Raw genomic sequence first — 25,232 nt, forward strand, 5'->3', positions numbered from 1 at the left:
GCAATGATAATCACAATATACGGATATTTAGCAAAACGGACGATACGATTCTCGTGGGCCTTGCATCGTGCGATGATTAATCGTCGTTGACGCGGCAACCCGAGAGTGCTGACGACGCGGCGCGGAACGGCATCGCGAGAGACGCCAACAGAGACGTCTCTCTGGTTCCCTGCACCTTGACCTCGTGACCCTCGTCACCCTCGTCACCACACCATTCCGTCCGGCGCAGGGTGAGAAACGAGCGCCATGTGATGGGGACGATGATGATGAGGACGATGACGATGGGGACGATGACGATGGGGACAATGATGCCGATAATTAAGATAATGACGATGAGGATGATACACCGACCAATGCTTTGCCCGTGGCGAATCGTCCATATAAATGTGTATCCTACAGAAATTAACAGTTTAAAACAGTCCCAAGTGAGCTGACAAATCTCACTTGCGAGTATTTATTATTTTAACGTCGGCACGAAATTGCACCGCCGGCTTCGGCACATCGCAGACTATTTGAGGTGGTTAGGGCCTGGGAAAAAAACCCAACAACTTCATAATCCACAACATCTTCCTTGTTGTCCACAAACGAAGACTGCCGTTGTTGAGAGTAGATGGATTAAATTAATGAAACATTGAACTATAAAAAGGTGACTGTCAGTAGATGTAATAACAACAAATTTCCCTTGTGAAGTGTTCTATGAACGAGGCTATTGTGGGTTATATCTTGACAAATAATTTACACGCATGGGTGCGAAAGTTTTTTTTTTACCAAACCACATCTCAGAAAGTTTGTACGGAACCAGGGGCCTCTCTCTCTCTCTCTCTGTGCGAATTTAAGTGGCTGGGTCGGTCCATCTCCTTACAAGCGGAAAGACGAGGAGGGGGGGGGGGGCTGTACTGGAATTGGGATTCTCCAGAAGACGCGACTCAGGAGGGGAAAACGTCTCCGCTCTTCTGTGTATCCCTCGCCCCAGCGGGGCTACCGCTCTACGCACCCCGGGGGCCGAGACACGCCGAGAGCTCCGAGCTCCGTTAGTGACAAAACGAATTTCGTGGGTTGGCTGTGTGGCCCTTGCAGCAGGCCGCTCCGGCGACATCGCCGAACGCCGCTACAGCACCTAACAGCAACAACAAACAACGATTCATCTTCTTGGTTCTTTCGGTAAAGTCACGCAGAAGGGAAATAATAAAATAATAAAAATAAAACATAATAAAATAATTCTCACGACGTTTCGGCCACAACGCAAGCGGCCGTCCTCAGGTGAAGAACAGCTTAATAATACGCTCCAAGCCTGGTGGTGTTTCATTCAGACGCTGTCTTCCCGACAGCCCTGGTCTTCACCTGAGGACGGCTGCTTGCGTTGTGGCCGAAACGTCGTGAGAATAATGTTATTATGTTTTATTTTTTATTATTTTATTATTTCCCTTCTACGTGACTTTACCGAAAGAACCAAGAAGATGAATCCCTGCAGTCACGAAAGCTTTAAATCGAAAAACAAACAACGAAATAAATGTTTTTAAAATAATTCGGGAGCGCTCTCCGGTGACGACACCCGTCGTGTATCTTTAAATATAGCATCACTTGCGCAGTGACGTCACTGAGAACGCTCCCGAAAGGTGACTTGTAAAGTATTTTTCCACCCCCCCTCCTCTCTCTCACTTCTAATTCAGAGTTTCAGACCCGCGTCGCGTAAGCGCCCGGGAGAAGCAGCCTGGGCAAGTAGCGACCAGATGCTTAAGGAGATTTTTTTCACGCTCGTCATAAACGGTCAGCTAAACAACATCGATATCCTGTGCATCAACAACAACAAAAACCCAACAAGCCTAAGAGCTAACGGACTCCCGTACGTCGCCGCCCGTTGTTCCGTAGATGGACTCATCCGTCGACATATGGACTTCAGTGGAAGAACAAAATAGCAACGTTCGACCCCCTACTACCGGATTAAGCTCACGGGCCTGCAAGTGGGCACGTGTTCAAACTGTGTCACGCAAGTTGCCATTGATGGTGGTGGGGGGGAGGGGGTCCCCTCAGGGCTAGGAGTAAAACTGGGCGCAACGCAAACGGCAGTGTACAACTGTTATTAATACGACGCATCCACTGGAGCTGCCGCTACGTTTCACCGCAAAAGTTACCGAAATAAAACCCGTGGTTCTCGAATGGAAGCGCGAGACCCGCCGCGCCCGTGGGAATGCCTCCAATCGAGTAGCCCCGCCGCCCCCTCTCAGCGCCCCCCGAATTTGTGAAACACGAGGGGTAGTGAGGGTGGGGCGGTGGCTGGGAAAACCATCGATTGCCCGGCAACAAGTGGCAATAACCACGAAAACAACAACATTGCATTTATATGGCGCTCTGCGGGACAAAAAGATCTCGTCCCTCTCTCTCCGAGCGCTTATCGATCAAACCGCTGCAGCGTAAAAGCAGGGGCCCTAAAAAAATAAAAATAAACGATAAGATACAGGGGAGATAACGGCAGACGCAACGAACTCGCGCATCCATGGAGCCGGCAAACCGTCAGTTGAAAACAACAACGAAGAAGAGGCCTTATCCAACACATATGGCCATTGAACAAAACAAAACACGGACACAACCAGAATCGACGGACCCTAGCTGGAGAGGGGGCGCGCGTTGCAAGGAGTTCCAAAGGTTAGGAGCCAACAAAGATACTGCACACGGCTGGTCGGGGTCACGCGCAGCGCACGCAAGCCCCTTTTTGCACCAGTTACGGCGCGTCTTGTACATGCAACGTTGTTGTCGTCGTCGTCGTCGTCGGTGCAGGGGCTGTTGCTCTAAGTCTGTGTTTAAATTGAGATACGCGGTGCACTGGCCGCAGCGTACGATGGTTAAGATCCAGAGCCGAGATTTTGTTAAAGCAGGTTGTAATCTCCAGATAAAACGTCGTTCCAAATTGTAAATTTTTTGCTTGGGGCTTTTGCAATTCAATTCCTCGTGCACGAGCGTGTCCACTCGGCCTTAAAACGAGCAGCTGATACGATGCGTCAACATCGCCACTGGGGAGACAAAGGTGGCCGGGCGCGGTGCTGGCCACCCACCGCTTTGTGCACCATGCCGACCTTCATTACATGCTCGCGAATCGCACTTGCCCCGATAGTCTGTTTGGGCTATAAGGGCGGGGTCTTTGTCTTTGTTGTGTGTGCGTGTGTATCTGTGTGGGCAGTTGCACAGAGCGAGCGCGAAAGAGAAATACTTAAAATTCTTAAAATCACAAATTGACGATAAAAATTCGGCGATCCGCGTCGCCACATTTTTTGTGGTTTTTAAAACCTTACGATTAAAAAAATAAACGCATAAAAAAAAGCAGGAGAACAGCGTTGATAACAATAAGAGTGGTGGGGGGGGGGTGCAGAATCTCCCCCCCGCCGCACCACAACATTTCACGCGAACGCAAAAAAACATCTATCAAAAAGTTTTTTTTTTTACCTCGCTTATTGTTTAAGTAAAGATTGTAAAGACTCAACAAATAATATTCACAGAGGAGCGACGCGCACGCCCGCGTCGCAAAGACGTTGATCTACGGGGAGGGAAGGCGGGGGGCGGGGGGCCCTTCCCTTCCCGATCGACACGACGCAAAGACGACTCGCACGGCGCGTTGCAAATAGCTAGAGACGTACGCGACGACGATCTACGGGACTACCAAGAACTTCCTCCCGACACCGATGCATTCCTTTGCCCAGTTAAGAGCTTCCCGGCTTAACTTATGCTAAGATGCGTTGTGTGTATGTGTGCAGCTTAAACATTAAAAATGGCATTTTCTTTTCTCACCTCCGTAACACGACATCACTCAGATTTTTTTTTTTTACATTTCGTACAAATGTCTCATTGAGGAAGTTTGAAGTTTGACTGTTCCAGTAAGATACATTTTGTTGTTCCAGGACCTTGCTGATGGTGCACAAGTGTGTCGCGCGTACACACACGTGCACACAAGCCCGCGCCCGCTCACTCGTGGCGCAAGAGAACACATTTACCCAACCAACCAGAAACGCACCCCCCCCCGCCAGCCCCCGCCGCCATGCACCTCTACACAAACGTTTACAAAGGTGAAGCCATGGGAAACCAGAAACAATCTGGCGGGCACCCCCCGCCCCCGTTTGAAGAGTTGGAAAAATTCGACTCGGAAGCATTCCTTCCGATCTCGTAAAATGAGCGAGCGAGCTGCTGGCGTTGTTATTTTTACAAAATTATTTACACTTGGGGTTTTATACTGAAAGATGGGCTCTCACCACTCCCCCGCTCCCATTATACCCCCCCGCCCCGCCCACTTCCCCCACCCGCCCCCCCATTTCACATCCCGGCTTTACTCTCGAAATAAAGTCCTCTCCCCGGCGTGCACGGGCTCACGTCAGATGTCTCCCTTGTTCGGTAACCACCCAAAACACAGTTGCGAAACTGTCATCGTTAAAATTGGAAAGCTCAATCTGCTGCTGGATGAACGGCTGCCTCCCCCACGCCGTGTTCGGTCACCTGGAAGAGGATGGGGTGGGGGGGGGGGGTGTTCGACCAAAGTTTACCACCACTGGTCAGGGATTGGCAAATAAGGAAAGGGGCCACGGACCGGTTCGGATATCACTTGCCCGTGATGGTGGCCATGTGGCCGGGAAACGAACACAGGTCGCCGGGTTAATAGTGCAGCAGTGCGGCGAGCAGGAACACTGCACGCGCCTCGCCAAACCAAAAATAACTCCCGCAGTTGAAATTAAAATTATTTGGTCAATAAAAGCGAATTGTAAGAAATCGATCAACAGTTTCGCCACTTTCCGTGGCACCAATGAAATGCTCTGGCCCACGGACTCGGTGACAACATCGCCGGCTCTTGCCATCAAACTCTTCAAAAAGAACACACACGGCAGTTGCGACGTTCGCGACTCGGCCACCAGGCAGGCTGTGCACGGGTGTTGCTGCACACGTTCCCGTCGACGGTTGCCGAGGACCACGTCAAGAACACAAAACCTCAGTCCGATTGCAGAACAGTTTCATTCGCGAGTGTCGCAGTAGCTCCATGCTGAATTCCCCGAGACTGCAAAATGTAACCCGAAAAAATGGCCACTGCAGCTTCTGTGCACGGCATCCATCGCCTTCATATGAACCAGAATTACAACAAATAACTAATAATTATTCTTTTTAAAACGACGGTGGAAACGGGCGGTTAAAATAGTAATCCATCGGTCGAACTGTGGGCAACTCTCCCACCGCATGAGCGATCAGAATCCAGAGGAGCGGGGCCTTGTCGTCCGCAGTCCGGAGTGGGAGCGTCGTCGCACAGATAGCAAAGGTCGGTTCTCGGAGTCTTCACCCGTCCGTCCATCCCGTCCGTTCCGTACGTACGTCCGCATGCGTACGCTCCACTCCCAAAGCTGCGGTGTTCAGCGGAAATATCGTGGCCTAGCCGCCACGACGAACACCTCTCGTCCGCACGACGGGGCAGCGTCCGCGAGCGTCGCCGTTCTTTAAGTCACAGCCACCGCCCGTCGTCGCCGCCTCGGCCACCGTTCCGTCTTTCTCCATTCCTTGCTGTGCCACCCACGAACGATCCGTCCACTCGACCACCCACCCCGCCACCCCCCCCACCCCAACTCAAACACCCAACCCCCCCACCTGGCCAGCAGTGCCTCTTCGTCACAAAACCGCGCATTATCACGCGGTGCAGATGCGGCCGGATTTTCACGGCAGTGTTGTAAAATCGGAAACAGCGCCAAACCGGACCCCAGCATGGCCCAGCCGCCAGCGGCAAAATTCTTTCACTAATCTCCTTCTCCCCTTACCACCACCACACCTCCCCGCCCCCTACTGGCAGCGGACAACATGTACAATGCCGCTGGGCTGCGGCGCAATGTCCGTGCTAATACATTGGGCTACAGATGTAGTCTGGTGTGTACACACTCACTCGCACACTCGCACTCACTCGCTCGCACGCCTTAAAAGTGTTTGGCTCGGTCAGAAAAGAAGCTACGTCTCTGCGCTGTCGGGATTCATCAGCATGGCGTAGCTACCACGCTGCTCTAGGTACACAAGCGCGCGGTCACGCACGTACGGACGCACACGACACACGCACGTACCCACACACCTCAACCACCCCCCCCCTCCTACTATGGCAGGCAAAGGAGCGACGTCTTCGCATCTCATCCTCCTCGTTGAAGAGGTCGTGACATCGTGAGACTGCGATCCGCCCCCCACCCTTCCCCTCCGGCGCCAGCGCCTGGCTCCTCCCTCCCCGCCCCCCCCCCCGCACATCCATCCCTCCCGCGTCCCGATTGGAGGAGCTCCACATCAGGCGAAGTACATGGTGCGCAGCGCATCCTGGTGAACCTGCACGGCCTTCGCGAGCGCCAGCGAGTCGCGTCCATTGCTCTGTCCTGAGATGTGGCTGCCCTCTCCACTGCAAAGACAAAAACCCCCCCATACAGCCTTAACAGACATTTGGGGAAAGTACCGCTTGCAAGCACCTGTGAAGGACAGCACGGCACACGAGGGGGTGGGAGGCCAGCACCACTTCCCAGCTGCCTTTGTCTCCCGAGTGGTGATGTTTACACATTGCACCAGGTACTCATTTGAGGCTGACACAACCTAAGGGAGGCCCATGACCAGTTCATATAATCGTCACTGGTGTTGCCTGCGAGTGGGTATCAAATTTGACTCGCCAGGTTCGTTGTACAGCCAACTAACCGCTGCTCTACCATTCCACTGCGCCCACACACACACCCGCACACACGCACACACGTGCTAACGGACACGCGAGTGTGTAAACACATTGGCGCGTACACATGCACAAGCAGCTAAAGATGATGGACACGTCCAGCATGGCATGGGCTTGTTGCAGCCTTATGCTCCACAGGGGAGCGAAGAGGCGTAAGTATGCACAAACAGCGTGTCAGCGAGCGTGTGAACGTACATACGAGCGAGCTGCCACCGAGTCAGCAAGCACGCTATTGAGCGAGCGTGCCAACGAGCGAGGCAGCGCGTGAGCGAGCTAAACGCGCGTGCAGGTGTGCAGGTGTGCAGGTGTGCAGGTACCTGTCGTGCTCCTTCTCCACCAGGTGGTAGCGTGCCCGGTACGCGACCAGGTGGGCGTAGTAGGCTGGCGCGGGGATGGAGACGGAGCGCGTGCAGCGCACGTACGTGTGGCACAGCTGGTAGGTGAGCACCTGCAGCTCGTCCGCAGAGAAGCGGTTGTCGTCCCACAGCACGTGGTAGTGGGAGGGGCGGCTCGTGCCCTAAGCAGAGGGTGGGGTGGAGGGAGGGGGGTGATACACACAAAGACACAGATCACCCGTATAGCCTCTGACTGTCGGGGCAAGTGCTTTAAAAGCCAGCACCTACGAAGGCCGGTACGGCACCACGAGGGGGTTGGATGACCAACAACACGGCCGGCTACCTTCACCTCCCCAGTGGCGATGTTTACACACCGCACCAGTTACTCATTCGAGGCGGAGTCGACCGAGGGGAGGCCTAGGACCGGTACGTATCATCCCCGGTGTTGGTGGCCACGAGCGGGAATTGAACTCGGATCGACGGGTCTGCAGCGCAGGGCGCCAACCCCAGCGGCACAGTTGGCGTTCGACCCGTCACGGTGCAAGATCACGGTGGACCCGTCGCGCTGGCACCGGCGATCTCACCTGGATGCCTGCGTGGCTGCACAGGTAGAAGTCGAACTGCGTAGGGTGGGTGATCTTCGTGTCCACGGTGGTACCCGCAGGGATGTTCCCGCTCTTCCCGATCTGCAAAGAGAAAGCGTCGCACGGTTTTAATGTTTGTTGCTCTGCGAGAGCGGGAAGCGAGAGATGGGTTTGGGGAGCAGGGGGGGGGGGGGGAGGATGGCCGATTACTTGTCCCCCCCTCACGCTTGAGACCCCCCCCCCCCCAGCTCTGGGAAAGGGAAGGAGTGAGTGACGACGCAGCGATCTAAACCGAATCACACGCTCGCGAAATCACTCACGCCGCACCGCAGACAGAAAGGGCAGAGTTCGGGGGAGGCAAGGGGGCAGCAGCGGCGGGGGTAGCGGCGGGTGGGCGGGTCAGTGTGGTCGCACCCGCTCGGTCTTGTCGGAGCAGAAGAGGCGCGTGTGGTGGCGCTTCTGCACGGCGATGAAGGTGATGCCGGGCTGGTAGTCCTCCTCTAGGCGGATGCACGCCTCGCGGATCGCCAGCAGCTCGTGGTGCAGGACCTGGGGGGTTGGGGGGGGGGGGCAGCAGGGGGAGGAAGAGGACGGGAGGCAATTTAGAGAGCAGGCGCAGGCCTCGATCGAGTGAGTGCACGGGTACCTGCTAGTTCGATTTAGTGTGCGAGCAAGCGAGTGTGCGAGCGAGCGATCATGCCTGCTGGAATGAGCACACGAGCCAGTGAGCGTGCGAGCGTGTGAGCGTAGAATCCTGCCCAACGGCGCATGTGTAATGACTGTGCGAGCGAGCGAGCTTGCGGGAGCATGCCTGCTGGAACTGTCCCTCGGACACGCCGTCGCGGTAGTAGATGATCTTGGTGGGCTTGAAGTGCGTCGACTTGTAGAACTGGATGAGCAGCTCGCGCGCCACAAGCGACAGGTCCTGGATCACCTCCTGCCGGTGCTGCTGCACCCGCACCGTGGCGCAGTAGCGGCTCGGGTGCGCGTCCATGCTGCCCACCACCTGCACAAAGATCCCCGCGTTCCACCGTGTAGCCTCAACAGACTCTTGAGGGCAAGTGCCCTCCCCCCGTCAGCCGTATCCGTGACTCGGGCACGGTCGCTGTTTTGTAGCCACGGCTGAGACCGGGCGTCTACAGATCCAACGACTCGGTGCAATCTGTTCACCCCGTATGGCACCAGAGGCCTCTTTTACAGCTCATCATCTCATATCTTGGACACCTTGATAGCTCTTATTTTGTACGGAATGTTGAAATGCTCACATGTACAGGGCTTAGCGATCTTCCGATTAAAGGCGCTGCACAAAATGTTTGTGTTATTATTGTTACTATTATCGCTGATTCACGACCAATTTTTTTGCGTCAAGTCGCAACGTCTGGGGGTCCGGGTGGATGGGTGGAGGAGGGGTTTCCGACACACGCAGGAGTTTTACTCGTGCGACCCGAGCCAACCATCAATTACGGATCATCACGTATGTATACATGTCGCGAAAGCCCACCGGGCGACATTTATGAATCATTGTCGGTGTTCGCCTCGGGGGAGTGCGTGGGCCAGTGCTCACGGCAGCGATGGACGGCTTCTTCCCGTCGCCCGCCGGCGGGTGGGTGACATCGGCGCCCAGAAAGATCACTGGCTGCTGGAAGACGGCCGGCCTGCGGGGAACACGAGCGGGGGGCGTGAAGGAGCGGGGGGGGGGGGGGGGGCGGAGCACGGAGGACAACGGGGGACGACGTCAATACGAGGCACGCGACGGAACAGCAACGGCGGGCGGATGTCAACCGACACAGGGCGCAGTGGGTACAGGCATACCCCCATCACAGCACTCCGGATGCGGTCCTCTTAAAAACAGAGCACTATACAAAACGGCGTTGTTATAATAATAATAGGTAGCGCTAGAAGACGTATGCCTGTATACTGGTAGGTGATTGTGTGTATGGGTGCTTGGGTGGGCAGGTATATGGGTGGGTGAGTAAATGAGTACGCTAGTATTTGGGTGGGTGGTCGAGTGTATGGGTGGTTGGGTGCGTAAATTAGTGGGTGATTATGTGGGTGGGTATATGGATTGGTGGGCGAGTATTTGGGTGGGGGCGTAGGTGCGTGAGTAAATTAGTGGGTGACCATATGGGTGAGTGGGTGACCGTATGGGTGGGTCGATTGATATACGGTTGGATGGGTGCTTATGTGTGGGTGATTATGGGTGGGCGAGTGTATTGGCGAGTGGATATATGGTTGAGTGGTCGATTTTATGGGTAGTTGAGTGGATGGTTGCGTATATAGGCAGAAGAGTATACAAGCGATTATATGTATAGGTGAGAATATGGGTGGGTGACCGAGTTTGGGTGAGTGGGTTGGAATTTGGGCGGCTGGGCGAGTACAAGGGTAAGTGGGCATATTGGCGTTTAGGTGAATATACGGGACAGTGGGTAGGTGGGCATACGGGTAGTCGGACGAGTATATGGGTTGGTATACTGGTGGTATGGCATACAGGTGGGTAGATGAGTCGGCGAGCAGGTTGGCGAGTGAGCACATGGGTGGGTGGGTGGACGGGTGGGATAGGTGGCGATGCGAGTGGGTAGGGGGGCGAGTGGGTGGGTGGGACAGGCCTCTGGTGCGGCACGAGGATGTTGTTGACCCCGCCGAGCTTCACGTTGATCTTGAGGCAGAGGTTGGAGAGCGTCTGCGGCGACGTGCGGATCACGTTCTTCATCTGCACGCACTGCGTCGCCATGCCCAGCAGCGTGTCGCCCACACGCTTCACTTCCGCTGCAGCCACACGCGCGCACACACACACACGCATATTAAACACACGCGCGCGCACGCAAGTCCACACAACAACAGCAACAACCGCCGTTCGTCACTAAAGTGGCGGCGACGTCACCGCGGCGGCTTGTGCCAGGCCATGTGCACTTTCAGGCCGTGTGAAGTGTCGAAGGTTCGCTGGCAGGAGGTCACGGGACAGACCCAGGTGCCATGGGTCGACCGACTGAGATGACCGGCTGATGCGGTGCCTGCGCCCCCTGCCGTGTCAACGCGGCAGCGACACAGCCCAGGCGGCAGCGTGTTCACCGCTCGTTGCGGAGGTTTGCGATTTGAAGCCGGCAGGCCTTGGGGCTTCGAGTTGCCGACCCAACGCAGCAAATCAAGCCGCGCTCATTGCACACGAAGTGCTTGCTACACATGAACCACAATACCTTGCCGATCTCGTCGAGGAGCATAAATGAATCGCGCTAAACTCCAGTCATCCTCGCAAGCGCCTTTTGGCTAACCGTCGAACAAAGACGGTCACCGCATCGCGTGCTTTCAGATGCGCTTCTGCGGCTGTCTGGAACACTCCTCTATGCACTTTTAAATGCAGATTGCATGCTCATTTCTTTTAGAACTGCTTTTGGTGTTTAGTTTGTTGGCCTTCCAGACGCAGACACATAGGTCACCACTTTACCCTGCACCGCAAGCCGACGCTCGGCAAACAAAAACATCTTCCACTCCTGGCACCGGGTTCGGGCGAGGACCAGCCGTGGCCGCACTCACCGTAGACGGGCGTCTTGCCCGGCAGGATGACGAGGATGAGCTGGAGGCCGGCGTACGTGTTCTTTAGGTGCCGGAACATGGGCTCCACGCTCTCGGCGTCACGCGCGTACTTGCAGAAGCACGGCTGCCCCTGGATGGGCATTCCCGCATCCTTCGAGATCTTGCGCAGCTGCTCCGTGAAGTTCCTGCGATGGTCGGATTTTCCCAGCGTTACCACCGCCATCGCAACAAGAATAATGTCAACTTGTAATGCTGCACCGCCGCTGCAGCCACACGGGATCACTCCTCGCTCTCGTAGAGAGCAGAGGTCGCAACCGGGTACCCGATACCCGTACCCTACCCGATACCCGGCTACCCGTACCCGGCCAAGTACGGGTACGGGTACCCGTTTGCGACCCTGGTGCGGCCGGGTACAGGTACGGGTAGGCCGTGAGTCACTGGTGAGTAACTGTCTGTCACTCATTTCGGGTAGGATACGGGTAGGGAACGGGTACCCATTTGCGTCTCTGGTGCGGCCGGGTACGGTTACGGGTAAGGAATCAAAACACATTTGCGACCTCTGGTAGAGAGAGAACGACTCCGAGGGCGCGAGGAAGGAATCCACAGACGAGCACGAATGCAGCCACGCAATGAACCGACGCCAACAACTTCCAAAGCTCTGCGGTCCTCTATATATAAAAGGTGTCATCGGCCAATTAATGATACGCGTTCACATGTGGGAGGAAACCAGAGTACCCGGCGATATGCCACATGTGTCAAGGGGGTAACCACTCTATCCCATACAGACGGAACGGGTGGAGTTAACACTTTTGCTGTACTGCCTTTCTGCTGTCGAGTATTGGACCTCCTCGACGCCAACAGGAAGGGAGTTTCGCAACGTTTGCGCGGCGTTCCACCAAATCCCGACTGCACCATAGCCCCCGCCAGCACCATCGATCAGCCGCCACGGCCAAGCCAATGCTGGATCACACCCATCCCCACTATACAACCCTCACACCCCCGGCACCCGCACTCGGGCGGATTCCACCGCTCCATGTCACGCTGTAATATTTAACAGATTGTCATCGAGAAGGCTTTGTAAATATTATCGAGAGGAGACAAAGCAGAGCGGGTTGGTGGATCGCACAAAATGTTGCAAAAAAAAAAAAAACTCCTTTCCTGTGGGAGTCAAGGAGTCATAACCCTGGGCTTGCCAGCAGGCGGTACAGACAAATGTGGACTCCGCCTGTCCCAATCTGTGTGGGATAGAGAGCGCTTCCCCCACGCACGCGTGGAGGATTTTCTCCGGGTGCCCCAGTTTTCTCCCACCAAAAAAAAAACTCCTGAATAGCTGGCCGATAACACCTTGACATGTATACAGAGGAACGCAGAGCTTTGGCAATCTCCAGCACCGGCTCACCGCACGGCTGCCTTCCAGCTCGCCCATGGTTCCTCCACGCGCCCTCCAAGTCGTCCTCTCTCTCGACACGAATCCCGTGCGGCGGCGGCGACGACGACGACGACGACAACGACGCAGCGTTACAAGTTGAATTTGTATTTATTCACCATCGTCATCATTACCGACGGGGGCCTCTCTCAGGCCGGTTCACCGTTCGACCGCGAGACTCACTTGAGCGCCTCCTCGCGGCAGTCCCTCTGCGAGGCGAAGCAAGCGACGGCCCACACCTTGATCTCGATCCCCGTGAAGAACTGCTTCCCGCGCATGTCCCACACGCCCTGGTTGGGTGTCACCATGGTCTTTGTCTGCACAGGCGACACGAGACCGTGGCGCCGGCGGCAAGGGCGGTGGGGACGCGTTAGCGCAGAGGTAGCCGGGTGTGGGCTGAAGGAGGTCAGAGCGCTGGAGCCACCACGGCTGGAAATTCGAGGTTCGAATCCAGGCTACTGTCTGTGGTTAAAAACAACTGGGGTTTCTCAAGCGGAGGGAGAGTTGATAGTGTCAGCCCCGGGGCCACACCAATGAACAAAAACCCATCACATTTTTAAAACTTTGGTTTCGGCACTTAATTTGGCTAAATTCCAGCTCCGAGAATGACATTTTGGTTATGAGTGCCTTGCGACGAACATTAAGTTCACATGCAAGTCTGGTGGGAATGTGCTACCCTCTACTGCATGGACCAGAAGCCACGTGAAGGTTTTCTCAGAGGGAGCTCTGGGATATCCGCTTGCGTTGGCCGTTCTCCCAGCAAAGGGGGGTTGTGGGACTGCACTCTGGGAGATCTGAATGGATACTCCATCTCATGGACACGATGTGACAGAGCAATATGGGTCATATTCATCTGTGACAGGTGTATACAGAGCACAATGTGTTAGCTTGCAGAGCGAGCTGTATTACATGGCCACTGAGTCTGGTTAAACTTTCTAATCCAGATGTTCAACTGTAGAAAGGTGTAAACAAAGTGTGATGTGTTAGCTTGAAGAGTGCGCTGTAGACATCACTGTTGAGCCTGGTAAAACTCTAACCCAGAGGTAGATGCAAAGTGTAATATGTTAGCTGCAATACAGGCAGTCCTCGACTTACGAACATAATTCGTTCCTGAGACATGTTCGTAAAGTCGAACGGTTCTCGTAAGTCGGAACACAATATTGTAACGTATTTAAATGCCCACACGGTCAGTGTTATGAAATGTGTTATGGTTCAACAAAAAAGGAAAGCATTGTTAAACTCATAAGAAAAAAATGTACATTGCCATGTAATACTGTCATGAATACTGTATAGTAAATAAAGCATAAAATAAAGAAACAAATATTTTTAGTTACCTCGAGTCCTGATGCTGACTTGCTTGTCGGAAGGGGCGCAATGAGTCACCACAATTGCATACAGACACGGGGCACGCACGCACACACACGCACACAGACACACACACACACCAACGACAACGATTCCCCAGTATAGCATTAACAGACTGTTGGGACAAGTGTTGACGGACACAGGGTAAGCCCCGCACATCAATTCGGACGATCTTTCATCGGCCAAGTCCCCGATAGCAACACAACCTGATAGTCAAGCTACATTCACATTGAATCCGACTCGGGTCGCCGGGTTCGTAGCACTGTGCGATAACCACCCACTGCCGCGCATAAACAAAACTCCCCCGTAAAGCTTTTACCGGACGGTTGGGGCAAGTGCTGTTAGCGAGCACCTATGAAGGCCGGCACAGCACGCAGGGGGTGGGTGGCCAACACCACGCCCGGCCGCCTTCGTCTCTCCAATCGCGATGTTTACACACTGCACCAGGTACTCATTTGAGGCCGAGTCGACCTAGGGGAGGCCCAGGACCCGTTCAGTTAATCGTCACTGTTGTTGGTCGTGAGCGGGAATCGAACTCGGGTCGCCGGGTTGGTAGCACAGTGCGCTAACCATTGCACTACCCACTCCTCACACACACACACACAGGGGGGGCATGTGTGCGCACAGGCACACACACACGTGTGCATGCACGCACTCACTTTCACACACAAACACGGGCACTCACATGTGCACACACACACGGACACCCACTCCCAGCATGAGGCCGACTCATTACATCTCATAGCTCCGCTGAACAAAATAGTTCAGTGGTTCGGTTTGCAAGTGCGAGTTTGTGTTTTAACTTAATGTAAAAAAAAAATCATGGAAGCTGATTGGTAAGAGCGGTTTTCCTCAATTGCGTGTTCGTAAGTCAAGGACTGCCTGTACATGACTGTTGAACCTGGTTAAACTCTAATCCACATGTTCATCTATAGAGAGCGGTTTTCCTAAATCGCTTTTTCGTAAGTGTTAGCTTGTATAGCGAGCTGTATACACGTGACTGTCGAGTCTGGATAACCGCTAACCCACAATGCAAATCTGAAGACGGGTAAAAACAAAGTGTAATGCGTGAGCTTGTAGAGTGGAGATTCTGGTAAAACGCTCACCCCACATGTTAATCTGTCGACTGATGTATACAGTGAGAGATGTGTCGGGATGTAGAGCGAGCCATTTCATTTGCTCAGGCATAGGGAAGGGACGCACCTGGCCACCGTACTGCAGCATTGGAGCGGGCAGCACCCGGCCTGTGACCTCCGTCATGTCGTCGCGAACCCGGATCTCAAACTCGCGCATGAACGGATCGCCCTTGAAGTTTGCATTTTTCATCTGAAAATAACACACGGACATGGTTCGATTTACGGTCATCGTTCCGTATGCATGCAGAACTTCTTTCGCATCCGTATGTAGCCAAATGTGCTAATCGGAGGTTCGGGGGAAGGACAAACAACGAAATACAAAAAGCAGTTCTGAAGAAATTCGTTTTCAATCTAGATTTTAAAGTGCATAGGTCCAGCGACTTCCTAATATCGGAAGAGCTTTCCAGACAGGCAGCGAAGAAGCGCACCCGAAAGCGCGCGATGCAGCGACCGCAGTTTCAGTTCACATCGGGAGAAAAACATCACGATTGATCTGTCTACGTGCTCATCTTCCGCTGCTGATCACGAACCAGTGGTGGAAATTCCACATTGCTGTGGTGGGACCTGGTCATTCCTTAAGCCACAGATGGGGAACTTTTTCCGAACTGAGCGCGAGATTTGTGCAAGTCTACGGGCCGCATGTTATTCTATGGAACCTGTTTGCAGGGCTTCATCACCGAATATTTCCCGAGTCGCTGTGTCTCTACCAGAGGTGGTACGGGACTCGTAAGCCACGACCATAGGTGGGAGGTATACTGGATGTGGTGTTCTGGGTGCAGAAAAATGTTCTTGGGTCACGAACCCAGACCAAACGGACTGAAATTCATCCATGTCTACACAGATCATCTTTGCCTTTGTGTAGTATGTGTGTGCACATGTGTAGTGTGCGACGGCGCAGTGGTGTACAGTCTCTTCTTCCATAAAGCGGTAGTTGCATTCCTGAAGAACACTGCGTTATAATAAATAATATATAATGTAGGATAAAGCACAGTCCGCGGTAACTCGTGAGATGCGTGCGCAGGCTAATCAAAGACTGAGGCACGTGGGTAGCATCCAGAAGCATCCAGCAGCATCCCGCCTTGTGTGATGCTACGCCGAGGCAGCCGTACGGCCGCTCATTCGTACTCGCGCGACATAGTTCGTTCACTCGATCGCGTTATATCCAATTCGCATCCACGTGATAAAAAATGTGTTCCCCTAATACATTCATTGCGTTCTATCCAATTCGAGTTACGAAAACCACATGGCGTTATAGCAGAGCAGACTGTACTGGTTAGCGCACTGCGCGACGATCCCGGCAACTTGAGTTCGATTACCGCTCGGCGAATATTTGAACCCGTCTTGGGCCGCCCCAAGGACGACTCAGCCCTTGAATGAGTACCTGGTGCCGTGTGTAAACATCGGCACTGGGGAGACATAGGCGGCCGGGCGTGGTGCCGGCCACACAACCCCATCGTGTGCCACGCCGGGCCTTCATAGGCACTGCTTGTGCACAGCACTTGGCCCAACAGCCTGTAAAAAAGGCTATACGGGGGATCTTTGTCTTTGTTAGGCTTGCGTCCCCACCAGTTTGCTGATTTCCTCCTGACGGTCGGGGGCCGAACGCGCCGTCGCCTTGATCATGGTCGACGTCTGGCTGTCCGTCAAGCGTCGGATGCACCGCTGGCCCGGCACGATGTTGCACACCTGGGCGGGATGGGGACAGGGTTAGATCAGGCTTCCGGTTGCGGAAGGAATACATCAGGTCGTACTCATTACGCACACAAAGCGCTCGCCACAATATCTCGCCGATCTCGTCAAGGAGCGTAAACCGTCATGCGTAACGCCGGTCATCCTCGCATCGAACAAAGACTGGCGCTGCATCGCGCGCTTTCAGAAGCGCTCCTGCGGTCCGTCTGGAATGCTCTTCCGATGTTAGGAAGCCACTGGAGCTATGCACTTTTAAATCTAGATTGAAAGCTCATTTCTTTAGAACTGCTTTTCGTGTTTAGCTTGTTTTGTCCTTTCCTCACACCTCCGAATCTGAAGAAAAACTGACGATGGACACGTACGTCATCGGAACGGGAAAGGGTTCATAAAGGAAGTGAAAGGTTGGGTCTAGAGGGGGGGGGGGCGTGTGGCCTCACCTCCAAGGGCAGGTAGGTGTGCTTCTCCTTCTGGCCGACCTGCAGGCACGGCAGGTGCGGGTAGCGCAACTGCAGCTTGTGCTTCTCCCGGAAGTAGTGAGCGACCGAGCACTCCACCGTCTGCCCGCTCTCCAGCTGTAGCGGGAACCTGTGCGGTGGAGAGCGACAGAAAGAGCGTTCAGCAAGTTGCGTGCGGAAGGGTTGACGAGAGGCAAAGCCTTATTCTGAAATAAATAAATACGCACAGTGTCGCTCGGCTGGCCTGGGAACGCCTGGGACTAGCTAGACCGTCGCCAGGGAAAGGTAGGTCTGGGGATCACCAGGGCAAGCAGACTGGGAAACGTACGAACGAACATTCACTCGCCGAGTCTGACGGCTCGCGAGTTCGAATAGCGCCCTCCACTCTCATTGGTGAGGAGCAATCGCGGGGAGGGGGGGGGCACACCCAATCGGATTCCAAGGAGAACATTTAAAACAAAGATGGGATTGGCCGTCACAGAAAACTAATTGTAAATGAGGGGTCGGTTAGGAGACCGTTATTGGATATGAATGGGATTGGTGGAGAGTTGCGGAGAGTTCCGGGAAGGATGGTGTAGAAATAAAGGAGGGGTAGAAAGGGGGGGCGGGGGGGGTCGGGGTGACGCCTGAACAGAGCGATTCCCTGATGTATGGAAGACGTAATGAAGATGAAGTTCAAGGACTCGCCCGGCTGGAGCTCCTTTACATATGCAATGCACCACAAGAGAACCGCGCAACCCGGAGTACGGTTCAGAGTAAACCACTGTCGTCTACGCTCCTTCAACGGAAGAGGAGGAACAGAAAAACGACACAAACTCTCTCTCACCATTGGAACCTCCTTTGCCAGTAGCAAGATATGATAATTGTTTTTTTGCCCTTTAATCTGGTAACAAAACTGACACCTTTTTTTAAAAATGCTTCGCCCGAGCTCTCATACTCTGATGGTGCATTGTCTTTGAGTTGTGCGCCTTTTGGCGTCATCTGTTCCACCCCATGTGAGACTAGGCTCTAAGAAAAGCCGTCTCGGGTGTGGCCCAATCAATTTCAAGGACAGTGCATACATGATCAGAGTTGTGTTTTTTGTTTGCATTCCGACCGCAGGTATTGTGGTCAATGCAAACATGACTCCTTGTAGAAAAGGTGTCAGTTTTTTTGCCAGATAAAATGGTAAAAAAACAATTATCCAACTCTCTCTGCTGAAGCCCTCTCGTCTTGACCAGCAGCAACAACAGCAGACCTCGACATTGGCATAGAACTCCTGAACCACAGTGCTGCCATCGTGCGCAAGAGTGGAATAATAATGATAACAACACTGATGATGGAACGGCAGTTTGAGAATGTAAGTTAAAAATCCCGTGACTTCATTCAAAATGAGCAGGCCATCATTTGCGAGCCGGCGTCAAGGTTCAAATTTGCCAAATTAGACAAAAAAAAAATCACTTCGCAAACTACTCAATTTGTCAGTTTAACACGTAGACTTTCGCGATCAATATCATCCATAAGAGGTTTATTTGGGTTAGATCGCGTAAATATATAAATGTGTCGTTAAAACACGCCACCACCCGACACAGCCAACTAGTAAGGGTTGTCACGTAAACAGAAAGTGCCGAACTCGATTTATATTACACACGGCGGCGATCATTGCCCCTACTGGTCGGTGCCGGGTCACCTTCAGCCACACACGGACTGCCGCCAAAGGGGGGTAATGACTACTATTCAAATTGAGATGAGATGCAAGGCTCTTTTTCAGTTGCCGAGGAATTTAAGGGCGCCGTACAAGTGCAAAGATCGTTGCTGTTACCACCGACCTTGTAATTGCGCGATGCATCGTAGAATCGTCACGGCACGAAAACCGTACCACGCAAGAGTGTACGACGAATGTGCATACTAATGTGTCTACCTGTGTGTGTACCGAGTGCGGTGTGTAAACATCGCCAAGGGGGAGACAAAGGCGGCATCCGTGTGCCGTTCCGGCCTTCATAGGTGTTCGCTGATAGTGCTTGCCCCTTCAGGCTGTTAAGGCTATACGGGGGATCTTTGCCTTGTGGGGAGCGGTGGCGCTGTGGTTAGCACACTGCGCTCGGAACCCCGATCCTGTTCCCTGTGCCTGTGCGTGCGGACGTACGTCTGGTGGCTGGCGGACTTGCGCGAGACGCTGCAGACGCGGTACTTGCGCTTCATCTGGCCGCAGTGCGTGATCTCCACCTTCAGCCCTGCGCGTGCGGACAGCGAGGATCGTGGTGTGTGAGATGCGGGAGCAGAGACAAAGCGGCAGCGGAGAGTGGCGGAGCAGTGGTTAGCGCATTGTGCTACGGACCCGGCAACCGCCGACAACATCACCGACGAATATCTGCACCGGCCTTGAGCCTCCATTAGGTCGACTCAACCTTAAACGATGCGGTGTGTCAAAATCAGCACTGGGAAGACAGCACTGGTGGCAGGGTGCGATGCCAACTGCATCACCACTCTCTTCGTAGGTGCTCGCTAACAGCACTTGCCTCAACGGTATATTAAGCCTATATGGGTATCTTGGTCTTGTAATTTGTTGCGAAGAGGTGGCGGCATAGTTGTTCGGTAGAAACTGGGTGCTTCACCACAGATACGACAACAGTTTTCCAAGCTGGGCAAAGTTGTGCCTTGTCGGTGGGGGGGGGCGAGGAGGCCGACTGACCGCTGGTGAGCAAGCGACTGGAGTGAAACGGTGATGTGCTGGATCAATCAACCAATCATCAATGAACGCGACGACTGCTTCACACCGAACGCTATCACGCTGCAAAAAGGCTGTCGGCGGCAGGGGTAGGAACTTGGGCGCTCCGTCACAGACATGCACGACAGTGGCATTCCAACTATGGGCCTTGCTGGCGGGAAGGGGGGGGGTTGATCTGTGCGCGCGGCCGTGCCTGTGATCTCCTTGGTGAAGGCGACGCGCTGCGAGTCGGTGAGTGGCTTGCGCTGATCGTCGAGGGAGTGCACGCCCAGGATCTCGCAGAGGAACTCCACCACGGGCTGGGCCTTGTAAAACGCCGTCGCCGACACTGCAGTCGCCGACATTCATCCATTCACACCGTCCGCCCGTTAATGGAAGATGCGATCGGATCTAATTCATGCAGAGCGCCTTCACCTAGAGGCACTCGACGTAGCTTGCAAAACGATGATACAATGGAGCGGTGTGGTTGGCCTCAAGAGTACTTCGAATAAGAAGGCGATCCGAAGATCTCAAGGACCTCGTTGGAGAATAAAGACAGATTAGTTCCTGTGAATATTGGTGGGCCTGACCTATTGGGTGCCTTGCAGGCCCAACCCAAATATGGTCAAACCGTCCCCACCACGGTGAATATATCCCAACATCGCCACTGGCCCGGCACGTCTCAACCCACTACAAGAACCTCCCCTAAAGCCACCCACCCCTCCACCCGGGCCACCCGGGCCACCCCATCGCTCACCGTCGATATTGAGCATCATGTTCCACATGGCGGGCCGCACAGACTGGTGGAATCCGAACCAGACCTCGCGGCCGAAGCCCAGCGGGTGGCAGTACCCCTCGGGGGCCGAGAAGAAGGAGCGTCCCACCGGCGTGTACCTGCAACGAGTCGCCAAGGCAGAGTCAAACCTAGTAGGGGGGGGGGGCGTGGGGGTGGAGGGCCCCCAGGACAGGTGCAACTCGCAGACTCGCCACGCCAACGTTGTTTAGGTTATTTATTTGGTGGGCGAACCAGTGGGCTAGCCAATGGGGGAGTGGGCGAGCCAGCGGGTGAGACAGTTGGCAAACCCCCAGGGGAGCAGCTGGGCAGGCGAGTCAGCGGGTAAACCAGTTGGGAGAGCCGGCAGACGAGCCCATGGGCGAGCCAGCAGACGAACCAGTGGGGGAATCGGATGGGCGGACGTGCCAGCGAGGGAGTTGTGGGTGGCCGCGGGAGCTGGCGAACGCGACGACGAGGGGAGCCGGTAAAAGCCGCCCCCCCCTGCCTCCCCCCGCCCCCCCGCACCTCATCGAGGGCAGGTGGCGCATGACGACGTCGAGGGCGAGCACGGCGTCGTAGGGGACGCTCGACGACTCCCCGGCCAGCGCCTCGCTCAGCATCTGCAGGCTCACCGAGGCCACCCAGCGCAGCGACACCGAGAACTTGCGATCGCGCCCCTCGCCCGGCAGGGTCACCTCCAGCTCCACCTACAGCGGTGGGGGGGGGCGGTGGGTGGAAAACAGCGCAAAGAACACGGGTGCCACGTGCCACCTGTTAACAGTCCGTTGGGGCAAGTTTGGTTTGCGAGCGCATGTTAAGGCCGCTGTGGCGAGCGATGTGGCGGCATGGAGCCAGCACCACGACCAGCTGCTTTCGTCTCCCCGGTGCTGCTGTTTATACCGCACACCAGGTGCTCATTTAAGGCTGAGTTAACCTAGGGGGAGGAGGGCCCAAGGCAGGTTCAAATATTCGCCACGAATGATGGCCGTGAGCGGAATTGAACTTGGGTTGCCGGGTTAGTGGTGCAGTGCGCCAACTGTCACACTACCGCTTCCTAAACTGGGACGTACAAAGACAAAGATCCCCCACATAGCCTTCAACCCACTGTAGGGACAAGTTCTGCGAGTGAGCGCATATGAAGGCTGCAACGGCACACAAGGGAGTAGGTGGCCAGCACCATGCCCAGCCACCTTTGTCTCCCCAGTGGCGATTTATTTTACATCCCACTCAGGTCTCAATTAAGGCTGAGTCGACCTAGGGGAGGCCCATGACCGGTCCAGATACTCGTCACTTGGTAAATTGGTGGCTGTGAGCGGGAATCGAACTCGGATCACGACTGCTCCCCAAACTGGGACACAGACACAAGCGTTTAATGTGGATCATGCCGAATTTCTGACCATCCGTCAATACACTGGTCAGTGAGCGTTGGTGAAAGCAGGGAGCAGACAAGTGGGAGCATAGAAGTACTGCCCATGAACCAGAATTCTTACAGAATTCTGAAACGTTCATGGAAGGAGTAATAATCTCATGATCAGGTGTATACATTCAGGGTGATGTGGTCATAGGCAGAGTGATGGTTGTCGTGCTGGTGGTCATTTCAGTGGTGTTTATGATGAAAATTGTCATTCCGGTGACGGTTGTATTGCCGATGGGGATTTCTATGGTGGCCTTAGTGATGATAGTAGCGGCGACGGTTAATTTAACGATGTTTATGGTCACAATGGCGATGCTGGCGACGGTGGTGTCGCCGATGGCGGTGATTTCGGATGGTGGCTGGCCGCAGCCGTAATTATGGCGGTGCTGGTAATCTGCGCGGCACATTCCATGCCGGACCACTTACCCGGTCCCAGCCGATGGGCAGAGGAGTTGCCGTGTACAGGTTCTGGCGCCCGTCGTACACCGGCTTGCGTTCGCCGAAAATCTGCTTGTAGTGCTGCACCATGTGAAGCACCACCTCCCTGCAGGGGCGACGTGCGAGTGGGGGACACACGGCTCAAGAGGTTTGCACGTTACAGGTTTTCCCTCGCTTTGGTGCGGTCGTAGCAGTGTGCATTAACAAAATAATGGGGGGGGGGGGGGGGGCACGAGGCGGAATCACGAAGCGTGGACGGTGCGCGGTCACCGAGCCCATGATGCACCACTGCATTAGGTGGTGGCTACCTACCGAGTAGTGCACACAGTACGAAACGAAACTACTAAACTGTTTGTATTTTACCAGGTAAGGCCCACGGAGCTATAGAGCACTTTTTAAGAAGCAACCTGGCTCACAAATGACAGCTCAACAAAGTGGCTCGTCATCATGTGGAAATTTATAGCAGCCGAATGCACGTTTCTAAATGGAGGGAAAAACCGGAGGATCCAGAGAAAAATCCACGCGACAATGGGGAGAACATGCAAACTCCAAATATACAGCAGGCGTCAAGGTAAAGATTGAACCCACGCCCTCTTACATACCAGCCGAGGGAGTTAACGTCTCGCCACCAAGCCCCACGTCCAACCACACAGCTGCATAAGGAGAGAATTTAAACCGCATAGAGCGAATTTTGTGTCCAAATAGGTTTCGCCGCACATACGCGATAATCGCACGAAGCGAAACCCGCATAGAATGCGGAAAACCTGTGCAGTACGTGAGCTTAAATGCTCCAGAATATCAAAGGGTCTCAACTATTTCAGACAGCTGTGGTAGTCGAGCTTAGGGGACCCTACCCCTAACCTCCCCCCCCCGCACCCCAACTGCCCGCCAGCCGAAAATAACCCTATGCAGGACAATAAGATAACAATTAGATATCTTGTTACCAATTAGAGAGAATTTAGTTACTATCGAATTGTATCTGATACATCCAATGAGTAACTAATTGCAAAGTTTGGTTGTGAAATGTTTTCTTCCAACTTATCATGGAGCAGAAACAACGTTTATAATTGGCCCGTAAAAAAAAAAAACGCTTTCTACACGTGACAATTTCAATCGTTGGCTCTGTTGGGCCGCTTGACAGCCACGTGACACAACACAAAACAACTCAATCATGCATCGCGAAACATTGGCTGCTAAATCCTGCGCATTGTAATAATATTTAGCGTGTTGAGTTGCATACCTGTCAACCCGTACGGTTTTCGGGTCCATAAGGCGTACGGCCGTTTCAATACGGACACATTTTTGTTCATCTTTGTTTGTGTTTCTCCCTTGTGATAGGGACTTTGTAGGATGAACCTTGAGATTTATAATGGGCACGGAGTAACCAATAAGGTCTGAATTGGTCTGCAATAAGGTAGGCACTGATAAGGGGTTGACAGGTAAGGTATGTAGTTGCCTGCCCCGTTACGTCGATGCTCATCAGGCAGCAGTGGCGTGCGTACGCGAGCGAGCGCGTACCTGTTCACGCGGCGTGGACACTTATCCGGTTTCACCTCCACCTCGTAGTGCTGCAGGAAGCCCTTGGGGATATCCACCTTAGAGTAGAGACAGCCGCACAGACCGGCCAATCAGAGTGTGACGATCGGAGCACCCGTCCATCCATCCATCCATCCCGTCGTTCGATAAAAAATCCATTCTACAGCGCAGGAACCATCTGTCCTGCGTAGTGGCTAAGATGCTTGACCGCCATGCACAAACAGGTTATCAGAGTGCACTGTATGTCGCGTCGTACACACACATAATGCACGTACACACACCATTCCGTCGTGCGAGACACCGCAAGCACAGATGCATGCCATTTTTATTTTAAACGAATAAAAAAACTCTCGGGACGCAAATCACACGAGATTTTTAAAGATTCATTTTTATCAACGCTCTGTGTCACGAGGGACATGTGCTACATGTTTAACAATCACCAGGTTCCCGCGGCGTGTAACAACTTTAATTTTCTTGAACAAAAGAGTAGGCTGGTAAACCAGGGAGACGTTCCTCGGGTCTTTGGGAAGACCCGCTGTGATACCTCTTTTCCACTGAACAACTGGGACTTACAACTGACGTCACACACATTGAACGAGTCAAGACTCGCGGAGATTACAAGGCGACCCCGTGGTCCTCATGGCGCACTGTCGTCATTAGCCTTACCCCTGGCCCTGGAGCCGGATTCACAGGTCTTGTGAGGCCAGCGTGTCGTGGTTTGGTTTCTGGCTTGGCACGGAATAAGAGCCAATGAAAACCCACATGCACAGCGAGGGCCCGGCACTGGCTCGGCACGTACCTGCCAGCGAAAAAGGGCTATGACGGTACGGGTAACCGTTCGATGGCACGGGGGGCAAGGCTCCACCCACCTGGAAGAAGTTGGCCTGCAGGCGAATCGTTCGTCCCAGGGAGCCCAGGCTAGGCCGCAGTGGCGGCTGGAACTCCTCTACCGGTGAGCACACCGCTGGCACGTCCACGCGTCGCACACACGGATCGAACACGCAAGCACACGTGAACACGAGCAAACGTAACAACGCAGCGACGCGCGGCTTTAAGAATCAAACCGCGACGAAAATCTTACGATACCAAGCAGGGCTTAATTTTTCACCAGGTATCTTTCGGCTCGCATGTGACGCGACGCAGGCACAGCTAA

General features: G+C 54.1%; 1 protein-coding gene across 3 annotated transcripts in view; it reads right to left on the reverse strand.

The window, feature by feature from the left end:
* Positions 1 to 6,257: 6,257 nt before the first annotated feature.
* The window catches only part of LOC133352975 (protein argonaute-2-like), a 28,070-nt gene continuing 9,095 nt past the window's right edge, over positions 6,258 to 25,232 (reverse strand). For 2 of the 3 annotated variants that reach the window (XM_061569024.1, XM_061569022.1), the window contains 20 exons: positions 24,949 to 25,043; positions 24,062 to 24,138; positions 22,532 to 22,649; positions 21,217 to 21,398; positions 20,674 to 20,810; positions 20,131 to 20,265; positions 19,356 to 19,443; positions 17,213 to 17,360; positions 16,653 to 16,772; positions 15,154 to 15,276; positions 13,920 to 13,937; positions 12,769 to 12,902; positions 11,160 to 11,344; positions 10,233 to 10,394; positions 9,193 to 9,281; positions 8,440 to 8,634; positions 8,043 to 8,177; positions 7,629 to 7,730; positions 7,027 to 7,226; positions 6,258 to 6,391 (listed from right to left, as the gene is read on the reverse strand). In XM_061569024.1, the coding sequence (XP_061425008.1) occupies positions 6,283 to 6,391; positions 7,027 to 7,226; positions 7,629 to 7,730; positions 8,043 to 8,177; positions 8,440 to 8,634; positions 9,193 to 9,281; positions 10,233 to 10,394; positions 11,160 to 11,344; positions 12,769 to 12,902; positions 13,920 to 13,937; positions 15,154 to 15,276; positions 16,653 to 16,772; positions 17,213 to 17,360; positions 19,356 to 19,443; positions 20,131 to 20,265; positions 20,674 to 20,810; positions 21,217 to 21,398; positions 22,532 to 22,649; positions 24,062 to 24,138; positions 24,949 to 25,043 (2,552 nt within the window). In that variant the 3' untranslated portion in view covers positions 6,258 to 6,282. The remainder of the gene's footprint in view (positions 6,392 to 7,026; positions 7,227 to 7,628; positions 7,731 to 8,042; positions 8,178 to 8,439; positions 8,635 to 9,192; positions 9,282 to 10,232; positions 10,395 to 11,159; positions 11,345 to 12,768; positions 12,903 to 13,919; positions 13,938 to 15,153; positions 15,277 to 16,652; positions 16,773 to 17,212; positions 17,361 to 19,355; positions 19,444 to 20,130; positions 20,266 to 20,673; positions 20,811 to 21,216; positions 21,399 to 22,531; positions 22,650 to 24,061; positions 24,139 to 24,948; positions 25,044 to 25,232) is intronic. The other variant, XM_061569023.1, reaches the window with a different exon arrangement.

Source organism: Lethenteron reissneri, chromosome 42, assembly GCF_015708825.2.
Source record: "Lethenteron reissneri isolate LAM-NWPU_2019-01 chromosome 42, ASM1570882v1, whole genome shotgun sequence".
Classification (NCBI taxonomy): Eukaryota; Metazoa; Chordata; class Hyperoartia; order Petromyzontiformes; family Petromyzontidae; genus Lethenteron; species Lethenteron reissneri.